Here is a 15,300-nt window from a genome sequence, read left to right as displayed (position 1 = left end):
TGCTGCCGGCCAGCCCCACTGCAGCCTACGCCATCACTGGCGACTCACGGCAGCCCCGCTCCAGGTCGAGCTGTTGTTCACCATCTTAGCCATAGAGGGCGCAGCATCACTGGCCCTCATGTGGGATCCGAACCGGGGCCCTGCTGCTCAGAGCTGGCGTCTCAAGCCAACTCCTAACCAACGCGCCACTCAGCTGGCCCTGTCCTGGACCTTTTTTATCCAGCCAAACCAAAGTCCTGATATTGGCAATGCTTTTATGTTTTATCTAGCAGTTTTAGTTGTTTTTGGCAGGAAGATTTGTCTGAATAATTTAGCCCACAGTTACCAGGATGCCAAAGATTCTTTATCCCATGTCTCCCCTTAGCTGTCCCCTGTGTTTGAGGAGCTGAGCCCTTCCCTGGAAGCTGTGCTGGCCCAGGGTCACCCAGGGGTAGTCATTGCCCTGGTGGGGGCCTGTCGCAGAGTTGGGACTCACCAAGCCCAGGTCCTGCAGCTGTTGTTAGAGGTGAGTGGGTATTATCTGCAACTCATTTATGCCCTCTGTTCAAATTCTACCTCTTAAGACTTAACACATATTTAGTTTTGTATCTCTGGCCCCAAGAGGTTTAATGCTCAGGGAAGTTCACAGATAACAGGGGAAAATGAGGCCAAAGTCATCTCATAGCCTCGGGATGAAAACTATCTCCCAGAACGAAGAGAGAAATTTAAGAAATATTTATTTGACTCCTGTTACATATGTAGAGGTTGGGATACAGCGGGGCAGGTGAGATTCTGTCTACATGTAGCTCACATTCTCGTGGAGTTAGACATTCTCACTGCTCCTGAATGCTTTCCCTTGTCTAGAAAATTGGGGTTAAAGATGAGGTAGTTCTCAGATTCATTATGTTTTATTTTCCTGTCTAGGCATTCCACTGTGCAGAGCCCTCTTCCCGGCAAGTGGCCTGTGCACCTCTCTTTGCCACTTTGATGACTTACGAGGTGTACTATGGACTGGTGGAGGAGGAGGGAACAGTGCCTACAGAGCACCAGGTGAGGTAGGGGAGAGGCCAAGCCAGTGACTGATTGGGGACCAGGTCTCCCAGGGCTTAGGAAGTCTGTCATCACTGAAGTGAGGGTGGTGAGATCTCTAGCTTCGTTCAAGTGGAAGTGGCATTTTGGTGGCCGCCTCTTAATTTCCTTTGTCCTCCCAGGTTGAAATGGCCACAACCAGGGCCCTAGGGGAGGTGTCAGTCCTTGGGTCTCTACTGCTCCAGCATCTGTTACGCTTCTCCACTCCTGGCCTTATACTTCGAAGCCTGGGTTCCTTGACAGGAGCACAACTTCTGACACTGGCCCAAAGCCCTGCTGGATCCCATGTGCTCGATGCTGTCCTGACCAGCCCCTCTGTGACGCGCAAGCAGCGCCGCCGTTTGCTGAAGACCCTAAAGGTTAGACTTCTGGCTTCTGCTTTGACTCCTCTGCCATTATCCATTTAGAGAACACCAGCTTCTCCCAGGACTGTTCTTCAGAGTCAGAGAGAGGGTATGTAGTTCCCAGGCTCTTTCAACGTAGCCTCTGAACTTCTGAAACTTGACTCCCCCCGTTCTCCCCAACACATTTTTATGAACTGCCCCAGAGGGACCTACCTTGCTTGTCTCAATGCAGGGACAATATGTGGCTCTGGCATGCAGTCGCCATGGCAGCCGTGTGCTAGATGCCATCTGGGGTGGAGCAGCCTTGGGGGCCCGGAAGGAAATTGCTGCTGAGCTGGGTGAGTACCAGCATGTTGGCCTTTCTAGACTTTCCCTTCCCTCACTCCAAATAGCTGGGTGGCTGGGGAGTGGATTTAAATTCTGCAGAGACTTCAGTTCCTAAGGGTGGTCTTGGCCGTGGTACTTAGCAGGCTGCCCTCCCCTTCCCTTCTGCTGCTTGTGCAGCCCTGTGCTCCCACCCCTCCTCCCAGCTTGTGTTCTTTGGAGAGTGAGGGGTTAACTCTATCCTGAGGCAGGCCCAGGGTCCAGGGAAAATGGGGAGACCTTCACCCCAAGTAGAGTCTCTTGGAGTGTGGGTGAATGACTGCATGCTGATACTGAACATGAATGGTTCCCTTTGCAGGGGAGCGGAACCAAGAGCTGATAAAAGATCCTTTTGGCCACCATGTGGCTCGAAACGTGGCCCTGACTACCTTCCTGAAGCGGCGTGAGGCTTGGGAACAGCAACAGGGGGCGGTGGCCAAGCGGAGGCGGGTTTTGAATTCAATACTTGAAGACTGAGGTCTTGGGATCTGGGACTGGGTGTTGATGGGGGAGGGGGAAGGGGCGTGTCTGTCCTGTCCCCTTCCCAGTTTAAATTGGAGTCCAAGTCTTATTGGTAAACATTTTTATATTTTTATTGGAAATGTCTTTGTTATTCTTGGGGGCAAGGGTATGAAGACATCGAGATCTTAAGGTAAAGACCAAGAGGGCCAACTTCAGTGCACTGGGAGCTCGGGATCGGGAAGAATTGTAAGGACATCTAGATGTAGCGGCAATCAGGGTGGGATCAAGATGCCTGGGACAGGCGTGTGGCCTTTCAGGGTAGGTGGGAGGCTGGAAAGATGGTTAGGAGGGGACAGCATTCTTCAGGAATGGGTATAGGCTAGGGGTATAAGGCATTAGCTGATGAGGTTAGAGGACAGTGGGGAAACCAGGTGAATTAATTATCTAGTGTACACTGTCTGCAGGTCCCCAAACCTGATGCTGTCACAGTCCTTACAGCCATCTCTTGGAATGAGTCTAGGGGCAGAAGCTCAGAGCTCTTCTCAGTAGGGATGAAGGCGACCCTGCTGCTTCCACTGCCCAGCGCCTTCCACCACATGGCGAAGGGTGGTGGAAATTCCTAGCAACATATGGCCCAGGCCTTGCAGCAGTGTGGAGGTCCATCGGAGGAACTCCCTGAAAGGCAGAGACAAGGCAGTCAGATGGCCGGGAGGAAGCCATAGAGCTGGTGGGTTCGGAACTCCCACCAGGGAGAGTTAATGGGGTAGGTGAGCGCAGAAGAAGGAATTATGGGATTGCAACTCTAGGGATGGGGAAGTAAAACATACTGGTCACTGACCTGAGTACTTTCTTTGGGCCGAGTCCTTGAATGTCACAACTCATGGAGTACAACCCGTAGAATGTGGCTTTGATGTTCAGGCTCCCAAAGAGGTCTCTAGGGTTTTGCTTGTACACGTCAAAGGTGATGCGGGCGATGTCCTTGCTGTGCTTGGGCTTCTCCCGGCCCAGGCCATATGACAGCACCCCACTCTGTAGGGTAGGGTACCCCCATAAGTGCGATGGAGCCTCACCTGCTGACACCCACCACCAATCCTCATCAGCCCTGGGACAGACCCACTGTTTGTCCACTGTGAGGTGTCCTTAACAACTCCTCACCTCCTCATCTCTGTTCCCAAGATCAGGGTTAGGCAAGAGAAGAGGCTTGGCAGAGATATCAAGGATTGGTGGCCAATTGCAGCCCCAGTATGGGCCTCTCACCCTGCTGGAACTCCAGCTCTGCCCGGACTCCAGCACCATCAGGCTCGTGTCATCCTCCAACAGCTGGAAGAAGTCCTCACTCTCCACGGCGGTCCCATCCTCCTCTAGCACCAGGGTCAGCACTCCACTTAGCATCAGGGTCTCCAGTGCCTGCCCGTTGGCAAGAAGCAGGAGGGAAATGGACGAGGTTGTCCCATGTCCCTTCCATCTCTAGCAGCCCAGCATCCATCGGTTGGTCCAAGACATTGGTTGCTATCCCAACTCTACTTCCCAGCTCTTTGCCATCCCTTAAAATAGCTCCAGCTCTCAGTGTTTAGTTGTTGGGGGACCCTCACTAGGGGCTGACCTGTTTTCCTATTTGCTCCTGCTTTGTCATCTCCCCCAGCTTCACTCCAAGCCACTCCTTCTGGGTTGGAATTGGAAAACTAGCCAGGTTCTCTTGAAGTCCATCCTTCCGGAATGGAGATAGGCTAGGGCTGTACGGCCTTATGCCGATGGGGCCTGAAATGATGGAATCTTATTTCCAGTGTCCCATTTCACTCTCCCCCACCCTCATAGAATGCTCCAAAACTGTTTTCAGTAATAATGACAACTGTTTTGAGTCTTCCTTAGTGCCAGGTATCTATGTAGCACTTTACGTACATTATCTTCTTTTACTCCTTTCAACAACCCTAGCAGGCGTATGATTATTCCCGTTTTATAGATGAAGAAATCGACGTTTGCTAGGTTAAAGAACTTCCCAAGGTTTGACACTAGGAAGTGGCAGAATCAGGATTTAACCTGATCTGTCACACAAATTGCCATTCCATACTGAGTTCTGAATTCTATCCCTGCAACCCTCATTAACTATTCCTTTCCCTATACCCAAAGAAAAGCCCACTCCTTGGGAAAAAAATAGACTGACCCAAACGCAGCAGAAGTCATTGGGCTCACACCCCTGCTTGTAGCCCTCAGGAGGGGCGGCCATGTAATCTCAGCCCTTTCTGCTGGTCAGTCCCAGTCCTCATTCTTGAGACCCTCGGCTGCCCCTGCGTTAGGAGCCCAGGGACTTGGCTCACTCACCTTGTCTAGCAGTTCCTGGCGGGTGGCAGCTGTCAGGCCTTTCCGGGTGGTCCGCTTGTGATCACAGACACGGAAAGGTCGCTGGGGTGGTGGCGCTGAGGTCCAGACCCTACGGCCAAGCTCAGAGCTCACATTGGATACTGACCTGGAAGTTGGAAAGAAAAGAAAGAGTGAGGGGTTTCCTGAGTGTAATGGGGATGATGAGGGTGGGGTGGCTAGAGTTAGTAGGGAGGAATCTAGGTGTTTAGAGTACCCTAGGGAGAGAGGGAGAGACCATGGGTATGGGGGGGTGGGCGGTCAGGAGCTGGACAAGCCCACTGTGGAAAGCGGGAATGGGAAGAGGGAAGGGTATGGGTTCATGAGTTTCCTAGGGGCTGAATGGAGCTGGAGAGTGAAGAGGAAGATTAGAAATCACCTGAGCAGACCGCTGGGGTTCAGGGCAGAGAGGTACTCCATGGTGGAGGGCCAGGGCAGGAGACTTCTAGGCTGGGTGCTTCTCAGCTGTGCTGGTCTGAAGTGGTGATGTTTTCTGTTACAGAACTGGGACCTCAGCCCAAGTGAGGTAGGGGATGAGTCAAGCCCGGACTCTGGCCCCCTGCCTGGCTTGTAAGAAGGGCAAAGTCCAAGGGGAGGGTGCAGGGGGAGGGGCCTAGATGGGGTCGTGGGGGAGGGATAAAGGCCCAGAGTTGTCCCACAAAAGCCAGGGACGTTTTGCATGGGCCTGTCTCTGCTGGCAGCATGTGATGTGAGGGTCAGTGAGAACTATGTAAGGGGATGGAATGTGGTCTCTGGTGCTTTTCTTTCTACGGAGGTAATTTCTAGGTATAGAAACTGCATTATGTGTTATTTGTGCTGCCACCTGCTGAAAAAGCCATAAACTGCAGCTTCAGGAAGAGGGAGGCGGAGCTCAGGATGGGATCATGGGTGGGGCTTGGAGAAATGGGAGGTGAGGTAGTGTGCTGGGTATGGTGTGAGAGGACGGGTCCTGATCCATGGATCACTAGCATCCTATCTGGAACTCTGGCGTTCTTGCTTTCCTGCTCTTTCCTTTGTGGCGCAGGGGAGCGGCTGGCTCAACATTTCTCTGGCTTCATTTAGCAGAACTGCCTGCTTCAGTCACACTGGATTCGTCATTTTCTCTCTTACCTTTCTCCTTTGGCCATTTAATGGGCGTGAAGGAGGGTGTGTGTGTGTCTGTGTGTGTGTGTGTGTGTGTGTGTGGTGTCCTTTGATGGCATCAGGACTTGAGCTTTTGCTGCCCTGTGTCCCACCTCTGATTTCAGCTGCAGGTATGATGGACAAGTTGTATGGAAGCTCAGACTCTCACTGACAGTGAACCCCTTACATGAGTGCAAGTCTCTCTGCTTTCCTGCCTAGAAGTCTTGTCTGAAGCCATGGCAGTCCAGTCAGCTCCCTGACAAGTACAGGCTGCAAGTGTGTATAGGAGCCTTTAAGGCCTTACCTTTCTTTTTTATTTTTTTAAATTAAAGTTTATTGGGGTGACAATTGTTAGTAAAGTTACATAGATTGCAGGTGTACAATTCTGTAATACATCATCTATATATCACATTGTGTGTTCATCACTCAAAGTCAGTTCTCTTTCCATCACCATATATTGGATAATGCCTGATCTTTCTGGAAGGCATTCTGTGCACTTCCCAGAGGTTCCTGATGCCTACTGAAGGAGCTCAACAACACACTCTTATTGGCTTTCCTGTTCTCTGTCTCCTCCTGCTCTCACATCTGCTTCCTAAGCTGACCTCCCAAATACAGGATTACCTATACCCATGCCCTTAACTCAGACTCTGCTTTGGAGGGAACCCAAACTGAGACAATACTGGTGTCCTGGCTCCCCAACCTAGGTCCTTTCAAATCCTGTATCTCCCCTCTATCCTATATCCTCCTTAACCGCTATAACTCTACCGATGCCACTCTCATCCCCGGCCTGCTGGGCCTGGTGTGGCTATGCAGAACTCCGAACAACTGGCTCACTGACCAACATGACCCCCTGAGGCTCTCGCACAGTCCCACCTTGATAATTCCCTACACAGGGGAGACTGCCCTCTAGGCACCTTGGCCCCACAGGGCTGTATCATTCTAAACCTCACCCAGAGCCCACTCCCACACCGACAGAAGTGGGGCTTTAGACTTGTGATAGAAGGAGCAATTGCCACTGCTGTGGCTGCTGTCCCTTGGGGAGGTCTTACCTATCATGAACACACTCTATGGGAGCTCACCAAGTCCATAAAAGACACCTCCGGAGAAATGGCAGGTGCCCTGGCAGGGCTCTCCAGGTCGTTAGATTCCCTAGCCAATGTTGGCTTTGACAACTGCCTTGCTTTAGACTACCGCCTGGCCGACCAAGGGGGTGTTTTCACGGTCATTAATAAGACCTGCTTTACCTATATTAATAATTCAGGACAAGTTGAAACCAATATCAAAAAGATTTATGAACAGGCTAAATGGCTGCATAAATATCAAGGTGTGACTGGCTCCTTGACCTCCTGGCTCCCGAGCCTCTCTTGGTTACTCCCACTCCTAGGCCCCTTGATAGCCTTCTTGCTCCTTACTTTTTGGCCCCTTCTTGCTCCATCTGCTCAATAACTTTATACAGAAAACCATAGCCTAAGTTACCAGCAGGCAAATAGCTCTCACCATGCTCTTACAAGAACACCGCTACAGCCCCCTCACCTAAAACTCTAATTAGGGACCCTGATCGATGGCCCCGCTCAGCAGGAAGCAGCTACAGAAGACTGACCACTACCCCTTTTCCTAAGTATAGTTACCAAACCCAAAGGGGGAATTTGTTCGGCCAGGAGCAGAAACCGCCTTAGGCCTAGAGAAACTGCAGGGAATGTGCTTAATAGAAACCATCTTATCTTAGAAGCCATCTTGTCTTGTTCCTTGCTTGCTTGTACCTGCTGGCTTGTATTTTTCTCACAGGAGCCCAGGATCAATGGACCTGAACATTCCCTGTCAATGGCATGGGAACCAGGACATGGAACAAGAGGACATGGCCACACCCCGAAACGCTGTTACGATAAACAATGCAACGAAAAGCCCCTGAAGCGTTGGAGAGGAACAGCCTTGTTTACCTCCCCTATAAAACTCCATACCCCTCTTACTCGGGGAGGTGATGGTCTTTTCTAACCTGACCTCCCACAGCTCTTATATGCCAAATAAATTCCAATAGGCCAATTTTGGTCTCGCGCGACTCATTCCTCCAGCTGCACCTAACACCAAAGAGTCCTCAGTTCTGGCCATTGACTGGGCAGGAGCCTTTCTTCCCCTTCCCTCAACTTTATCAGTCTACCAGGTGCTCCTCAAATTTCTTCATTTCCAAGCTTTGCCTGACCGCTCCACCTAAAGAAGCCTTCTTTGCAGTATGACTCTACCACTGTACCCTTTCCTTTTTTTCTTGTCTTGTATCCTAGCGCAGCCCAGTAATGTGGTCTCTTCATGGTTGTGTTAACAACTCCTCAACCAGGTGATCTACCACTTACACATCCGTGCAGCCCTCATTCCCCGCAGAACTTAGCACCATGCTGTATACTGACAGCTGTCATAGGCAGCCCAGTGACAACCCTGAGGGTGGAATGACCGGGGCAGGCCCCAAGGCAAGAGGTGAGAAGGGTAGGTGGTCAGCTGAGGGAAAAGGAGGCTCAGCAGGGTCAGGAGTCTGGAAAAAGGCAAAGGTAGAGCTGCTGAGGGAGTGAGTATTTTGGGTCACCTTCTCCGCTGAGTGCAGGCCAGGGAGGCCAGAGAGCATAAGGGCTGCAGGGTTGGGAGGGTTGGGACCAGAGCTGGGGGTGGGATGAGTGCAGAAGCAGGACCCAGTGTCCCTACTCACTCACCATCATGTCCAGGGAGCTTTATCTGTATGCCTTCAGCTTATCCTGTTTCCTGGTGAGGCAGGACCTCACAGGCCTGGACCTGTTAGTGATGGGAGGGAATAGGGTGAGGGAGGGGCCCCAGGAAAGGCCCCACCTTTCCATCCACATTTTCGCCTCACTCTCTGCAAACCTAAAAGGCACAGGACAGGAGTAGGCAACTCGCCCACCGCTGCTTTACCTTTCACCTTCGCCAGGCCCCTCATGGGAGCCCTCACCCCGCCGACTCCCGGCTGGGTAAGTAGATCTGCCCTACACCTTACTCCCCACCAATCACTTTTGCCCTGAGGTGGACCAAGAAGGAGCGCCAGGCTCAAGGGGTGAAGGTGGAGGTGGTGACAGCCTGGGAGTCAGGACTGGGGAGGTGAGCTGACTGAGAAAAGGGGATTTGGGTTCCAGGAAGAGGTAGTGTTTGCGTTGGGGCTGGGGTCCTGGAGGAAGCCAAGGCTCCCAGACAGAAAAGAGTCAGGAATCAGGGCAGTGGGGAGAGGCACTGTCCATTCTCACCTAGCCTCAGGGGTAAGGTGGGCTTTCGTCCCACCCCTCAATGCCCACTATGGCCCTTTACAGCCCCCTATAGGCGCAGAAGGATGTGGGACTGTTACCGTCCCCCGGGAAATGAGACGCTGCTGAGCTGGAATGCCTCTCGGACCACAGGCACCGCCTTCCTACTACTGGCGGCACTGCTGGGGCTGCCCGGCAATGGCTTCGTAGTGTGGAGCTTGGCGGGCTGGCGGCCTGTCCGGGGGCGACCGCTGGCGGCCACACTCGTGCTGCACCTGGCGCTGGCCGACGGCGCGGTGCTGCTGCTCACGCCGGTCTTCGTGGCCTTCCTGGTGGGCAGGGAGTGGCCGCTGGGCTCGGCGGGCTGCAAGGCGGTGTACTACGTGTGCGCGCTCAGCATGTATGCCAGCGTTCTTCTCACCAGCCTGCTCAGCCTGCAGCGCTGCCTCGCCGTCACCCGCCCCTTCCTGGCGCCTCGGCTGCGTAGCCCGGTCGTGGTCCGCCGCCTGCTGCTTGCTGTCTGGCTGGCCGCTCTGTTGCTTGCCCTCCCGGCCGCCATTTACCGCCACCTCTGGAAGGACAACGTGTGCCAGCTGTGCCACCCGTCGCCGGCCCAGGCCGCCGCCCACCTGAGCCTGGAGACTCTGACTGCCTTTGTGCTGCCCTTCGGGCTGGTGCTCGGCTGCTACAGCGTGACGCTGGCACGGCTGCGGGGCGCCCGTTGGGGCTCCGGGAGACACGGCACGCGGGTGGGCCGGCTGGTGAGCGCCATCGTGCTCGCCTTCGGCTTGCTCTGGGCCCCGTACCACGCGGTCAACATTGTGCAGGCGGTGGCCGCGCTGGCTCCACCCGAAGGGGCCCTGGCGAAGTTGGGCGGTGCGGGCCAGGCGGCGCGAGCTGGAACTACAGCGTTGGCCTTCTTCAGCTCCAGCGTCAACCCGGTGCTCTACCTCTTCACTGCAGGGGATCTGCTGCCCCGTGCAGGCCCCCGCTTCCTCACGCGGCTCTTTGAGGGCTCAGGAGAGGCCCGAGGGGGTGGCCGCTCTAGGGAGGGGACTATGGAGCTCCGAGCTACCCCTCGGCTCAAAGTGGTGGGGCAGGGCCCATGCAATGGAGACCCCGGGGGCGGGGCAGCGAGGGACAGTCAGGAATGGGACCCTTGACACCAAACCCTACAACCAGGTCCGCTCTTTCCTATCCCCTTCCATTGCCCCCTAGAACTCAGGGAAGCACTCTGGAGCATTTGGGGATCCTGTTCTGATCACAGTTTGGATCTGTTCTGGCAGAGTTATTATACACCTGGGGCAGGCCCAGGTTCCTCCAAGCTGAGGGATTTTAAGGGGTGATGGTCTATATTAATGAATACTGTGCATTTGCAGGTTGGCCTGTGCCCATGTGCCAGAGCTGCTTACCTGTTGCCAATAGCTATTGTGAAAGACTTTGGGCAGCTATTGCACCATGGCTTAAGGGTGCTCCCTTTGGTAGTTAGCATGCCCGAGTTGTACTGAAGCCACATGGTTTCCATGCTGGGTCAGGCCAAGGCTGGGCAGTGCCAGCCTTCAGTGGCATCTTGACCTGTCCTTCCCACTTCAGGTGGCCTGGTTCCCTCACGCCAACCTATATAACCATTCTGTAAATAAAGGGAGATAGAAGAAGGAAAGGTATGGGCTCTTGGATGTGGGGTGGGGATGGAATCTATTCTCTGGGGTCTGTAAGAGCCAACTGGTGGAAAAACTGGCCCTAGAAGGTGAAAGTCAATCTGTGGGGTTTGAAAGGAAAGCTTTCCTGCCTGTCTTGTGGTTGACACAGTGGAGGAGGGGCCCCGGGAGCCTGAGATTTATCTTCCTCTCTGAATCCAACTCTCCCTGCAAAAAGGGACCCAGGGGCAGGTACTTGTTCACCCAGGGGACACTTGGGGGTTGGAGATGAGGGGATATGAGCAATGGTGTGGATATTTGGAGGACAGGAAGAATTTGTCAGGGTGGTGCCACCTTTCCTTTCTCCTTTTTCTCTAAGTCTTGAATCCTCCCAAGACTGCTAGCTGTTCCTCACCCTCCCTCGCCAATACTTCCCAGCCTCCATTTTTTGGAATCTGTCTATTTCTAGGCCTCAAAACTGTTGTGGATCCTGACACTTTTGAGTTTGGGGATGTAGGATGGGATTCTTTTTGAGGGATGTCCACATGCACATACATATGAAAGGCTGGACAATTAAGTTCGCGAACTTAATTGTCTGGCCTTTTGTATGGTCACTAGGGTGACCAACTCATCCTAGTTTGCCCAGGACATTCCCAGTTTTAGCACTGGAAGTCTCTTGTCCCAGTCCCTTCGGTCCCTGGTAAATTTAGATGGTTGATTATCTGAGTTCTGCTCACCCTGACCATTACCCCAGATCTGCTTTAGTGACTGTTCACACCACCCAGGCAGAGCCCAAGAGACAGCAAAGGAAATTTAGTCCTCAGGGTCACACCAGGACCACAAACACTGGGGTTAGAGGTAGAGCTCTGGACTTGGGAGGCAGGTATGTTTAGAGTATGGTGTGGAAGAAGAAAGGCCATGGACAGAGGTGGATGTGGGAAGCCGCTTGGGAAAAGAAGCAAAGACAACGTAGTTTGTATCAGAAGGGGCCTCGGATTGACCCTGGAGCTCTGAGCCAGAAGCTTCTATTCTGAAACATCGACTGCAGAGGCTTCTTCCTGTCCTCATACTCTAGGGTAGATGGTCCCTAACTTCCTGTTACATATTCCCTGTCTCATACACCCTCTGTGGTCAGAAAGCCCTTCCTCAACCCTGCCTTCAGTTCTTGCTGTGGTTTTGGTGCATTTCTTTTCATCATATCCTCTGCCTGACATCTACTGGGTCAACTCTGTTCTGGCTTTTCTCAGAGCAGAGAAAGTGGGGGCAGTGCAAAGGGTAAGGGACTTCCGTGACCACCATTACACTCAGCATCTTTCCTGAAAGTGACAGAGCTGGAAAGGAAGCAGGAAGGCTCATGGTCAGATTGAAGGAAAGACGTTTCAGCTCTTAGCTTCTGTATGAGAGTTCAAGAAGAGGAGGAAGGAGAAGAGGGACACTTTGGGGGGTTCTTTCCCTTTCCACAATCTCCTCCTGGCAGGGCAGGCATGAGGCCTCACCGCCCCCACTCTCTCATGCTTTTCCCCTATGTTCAGCCTCTACTTCCTCTCTGTGTCTAAGGTGGGTCTAGACAGTCAGCTGTTGGAAGGTAGGAAAGAGAGGGTGCTGACCTCCTTGCTCAGTGCCCAGATCTTAAATCCAAACTCATGTGGCAGTGTAACCACATGGGCAAACACAAGGCAAGTGGTGGGGAGAAGGGGAAGAAATTGGCTTTCTGTGTGATACTAAGGAGACCCTTTGGACTTCGGCTTCTACCAAGAGAGGGGGGAACTGATTGACCTAGAATGGAACAAATCCTTTTAAATGAGAAGAGGGATGGGGGTGCTGGAAGAAAGCCCTCTTCCTCTAACTCCTCTCATGGCTTGAATCCAAGCCAAGGACAAGCTGACCTCTTTAAGTCATGAACCCAGAACCTAACCACAGCTCTAACCTACGCTTCCTACTAATGTAAAAAACTACTTGTTCACACAAAATATAAAGATACTTCTGTGCTCTCAATCTGAGCCCATTTCCCCTCTAGCTGCCCTCCCTCCTCCTTCTGTATGACACAATTTATTACTCTGTTCAATTCTCTAGTCTAGACCTGCATCTGAGGCCACACCCCAGCCTACTCACTCCCGCACCCCTCTTTTCTCTCTTGTTGCCCCTTCTTGAGCTCCTCTCATCTGGCCCCACCCCTGAGGGTCCTCCTTTCTGCTGGCCCCTTCTGGAACACAAAGACTGTCCACCCTCCTAGTGTAAGGAAGGAGTAGGAGTTTCAGCCCCACCCTCAGGAAGATGTGTCTTCCCCCTCCCCTGCTCCATGGTACTTCCTCTCTGGCTGACTTTTAGCTGACAGCACCCAGACCTGGGGCCAGACCCCTGGCACTGGGACAGATCTGGAGATAGGCTACACCACCCTGTTCTGACCCTGGGATTGGCACCAGCTTCCAACCAGTAACTGGCAGAGACTGTAAGTAAGGATCCTGGGAGTAGGGAAGGTGGTGGATGGGCCAGGGTGCAGTCGTGAGAGAAGGTGAATAGGAATTTCCAAAGAAAGCCTGACCAGTGGTAAAAGGACTGGGGAGGATTTGTTCTTCTCTCCTCTCCAAGAATTCCTCCCCTTCCCTGTTATTCCTGGTGGACGCTGGGCATCTCTGGGGAGAATGGGTAGGGGATTGGAGGATGTCAATGGGCCTGAGGGGGACTAAGTGCAGAGGACAGAGGCCTTTGAAGGGGTGCAGCATTGGTAAGGAAATCCCCCCAGATTGGTTCTGGGTTTGAAGGTGTCCTAAGAGAAGGAGACTGAAAGGGTCTGGAAATGCTACTGCTGCTGTTGCTATATATTTTGCAATTGGATCTGTTGGCAGGAAGGGGCCCCATGGCCCAGTTAGGAAATTAGTATTTCTAATTAGCTGGATCCCCTAAGATAGGTCAGTTGGCAGTGACGAGGTCACTGCAAAGGTGCTTCTGATGCTGCTGATCTTGGAGAAAGACTAGAGCACTCATGTTAGGTTCGTCCAGGGTGTCAGGAAACTCCTGGGTCCCCTACCCTCATGTGTGTGTCCACCTCACCCTCCAGGTCCTTGCAATGGACAGGAACATTACATCTTCTCCATCACCCTCCTCAGTAGGTGCCATGTTCATCTCTCTGCTGACTATCATCCTACTGTCAGTGGCTCTGGCTGTGGGGCTCCCTGGCAACAGCTTTGTGGTGTGGAGCATCCTGGTAAAGATGCGAAAGCGCTCTGTCACTGCCCTGCTGGTGCTGAATTTGGCCCTGGCCGACTTGATCGTATTGCTCACTGCCCCCTTTTTCCTCCACTCGGTGGCCGGAGGTACCTGGATTTTTGGAGTGGCTGGCTGCCGCTTCTTCCACTATGTTTGCGGAGTCAGCATGTATGCCAGTGTCCTGCTAATCACGATCATGAGTCTGGACCGCTCGCTGGCCGTGGCCCGCCCCTTTGTGTCCCAGAAGCTGCGCACCAAGGCGATTGCCTGGAGGGTGCTGGCAGGCATCTGGGTGGTGTCAATTCTGCTGCCCACGCCCGTCATCGTGTACCGCACGGTGGAACCGAAAAACAGGACCCTGGCCTGCTTCCCGAAATACCCCAGTGAAAAACACAGGGCCTTCCATCTGCTGTTCGAGGCCCTCACCGGCTTCCTGCTGCCCTTCCTGGTCGTGGTGGCCAGCTACTCCGACATCGGGCGCAGGCTGCAGGCTCGGCGCTTCCACCGCAGCCGCCGCACTGGCCGCCTGGTGGCGCTCATCATCCTGTCCTTCGCTGCTTTCTGGCTGCCCTACCACGTGGTGAACCTGGCGGAGGCCTGCAGAGCGCTGACGGGCGGGGTCGCAGGGTTTGGGCCAGTGGGGCAGCGGCTGCGCCTGGCCCGCTACGTGTTCATCGCCCTGGCCTTCCTGAGCAGCAGCGTGAACCCCGTGTTGTACGCATGTGCCGGTGGCAGCCTGCTGCGCTCGGCCGGCGTGGGCTTCGTTGCCAAGCTGTTGGAGGCCACCGGCTCCGAGACCAGCAGCACCCGCCGCGGGGGCACTCTGGGCCAGACAGTGAAGGGCTCCCCTGCCTCTCCCGAGCCTGGACCCGCTGAAAGCCTCACTGTCTCCACCAACCCTCTGGAATAAAGCGAACTGAACCAGGTCTGGGGGTGGTGGTGGAAGGACGCTGGTTTTTCTCGTGGCAGAATGCCCCCATGCTGGCCTGACCCAATTCTGCACCTCAAGGAGAAGGTGCGTGGGGGTGGAGCGGAAAAAGAGGGAGGGGAGAGGCAAGTAAGGGCAGAGTCAGAGCCTGGCTCCCCTGGGCAGCTTCGCAATTAAAACTTAAGTCTGAAATTGGGTCAACTCTGTGTTTGGAAGGTGTGTATTATGGGGGTGCTCCTGGGTGCCTTTATGGGGGGTCCCTCTCGATAGTTAAGAGGCACATCCTTTAGTTTCTCATGATTTTCAATTTTGGAAGGGACACAAAGACGTAGAAATCAGACCTGCACCTCCCTCCCCCATTCTGAGGCAGGTGGCCTGCTGATCATACTTAGAACAACACAGGTCTGCAGATCCCTGAAGGAGCTGACCAAGGAAGAGCACCCACCTGGGCTAATCACTTCAGGTTCCCGGACTCAGTGGACTGTCTGAGAAAACTTAGCACTGCTGTGATATCTCTACCCTGAAACTAGTGATGGTTATCATTGTTAGCATGACTCCAGCTTCCTGCCAGTAACCAT

General features: G+C 53.6%; 4 protein-coding genes across 4 annotated transcripts in view; 3 read left to right on the top strand and 1 right to left on the bottom strand.

Moving 5' to 3' along the window:
- NOP9 (NOP9 nucleolar protein) overlaps positions 1 to 2,370 on the top strand; it is a 10,344-nt gene extending 7,974 nt beyond the window's left edge. Inside the window, exons 5-9 of the mRNA XM_019663019.1 lie at positions 365 to 505; positions 904 to 1,029; positions 1,191 to 1,427; positions 1,645 to 1,750; positions 2,095 to 2,370. Of these exons, the coding sequence (XP_019518564.1) occupies positions 365 to 505; positions 904 to 1,029; positions 1,191 to 1,427; positions 1,645 to 1,750; positions 2,095 to 2,252 (768 nt within the window). The 3' untranslated portion in view covers positions 2,253 to 2,370. The remainder of the gene's footprint in view (positions 1 to 364; positions 506 to 903; positions 1,030 to 1,190; positions 1,428 to 1,644; positions 1,751 to 2,094) is intronic.
- Positions 2,344 to 5,144, bottom strand: CIDEB (cell death inducing DFFA like effector b). The gene is made up of 5 exons (XM_019662989.1): positions 4,972 to 5,144; positions 4,557 to 4,701; positions 3,495 to 3,644; positions 3,076 to 3,266; positions 2,344 to 2,912 (listed from the first exon to the last, which is right to left on the bottom strand). Exons 1-5 carry the CDS (start codon positions 5,010 to 5,012, stop codon positions 2,780 to 2,782), a joined length of 660 nt encoding a protein of 219 aa, XP_019518534.1. The 5' UTR covers positions 5,013 to 5,144; the 3' UTR covers positions 2,344 to 2,779.
- Positions 5,145 to 8,810: 3,666 nt separating this feature from the next.
- Positions 8,811 to 10,645, top strand: LTB4R2 (leukotriene B4 receptor 2). The gene has a single exon (XM_019663042.1). It carries the CDS (start codon positions 9,037 to 9,039, stop codon positions 10,111 to 10,113), a length of 1,077 nt encoding a protein of 358 aa, XP_019518587.1. The 5' UTR covers positions 8,811 to 9,036; the 3' UTR covers positions 10,114 to 10,645.
- A 1,989-nt stretch (positions 10,646 to 12,634) lies between these two features.
- LTB4R (leukotriene B4 receptor) lies at positions 12,635 to 14,913 on the top strand. Its single transcript, XM_019663034.1, has 2 exons — positions 12,635 to 13,036; positions 13,646 to 14,913. Exon 2 carries the CDS (start codon positions 13,655 to 13,657, stop codon positions 14,702 to 14,704), a length of 1,050 nt encoding a protein of 349 aa, XP_019518579.1. The 5' UTR covers positions 12,635 to 13,036; positions 13,646 to 13,654; the 3' UTR covers positions 14,705 to 14,913.
- Positions 14,914 to 15,300: the final 387 nt, after the last annotated feature.

This window comes from Hipposideros armiger, unplaced genomic scaffold, assembly GCF_001890085.2.
Source record: "Hipposideros armiger isolate ML-2016 unplaced genomic scaffold, ASM189008v1 scaffold_385, whole genome shotgun sequence".
In the NCBI taxonomy this organism is placed as follows: domain Eukaryota; kingdom Metazoa; phylum Chordata; class Mammalia; order Chiroptera; family Hipposideridae; genus Hipposideros; species Hipposideros armiger.
The sequence above is the reverse complement of the archived record's forward strand: the minus strand, read 5'-3'. Positions and strand labels throughout refer to the sequence as shown.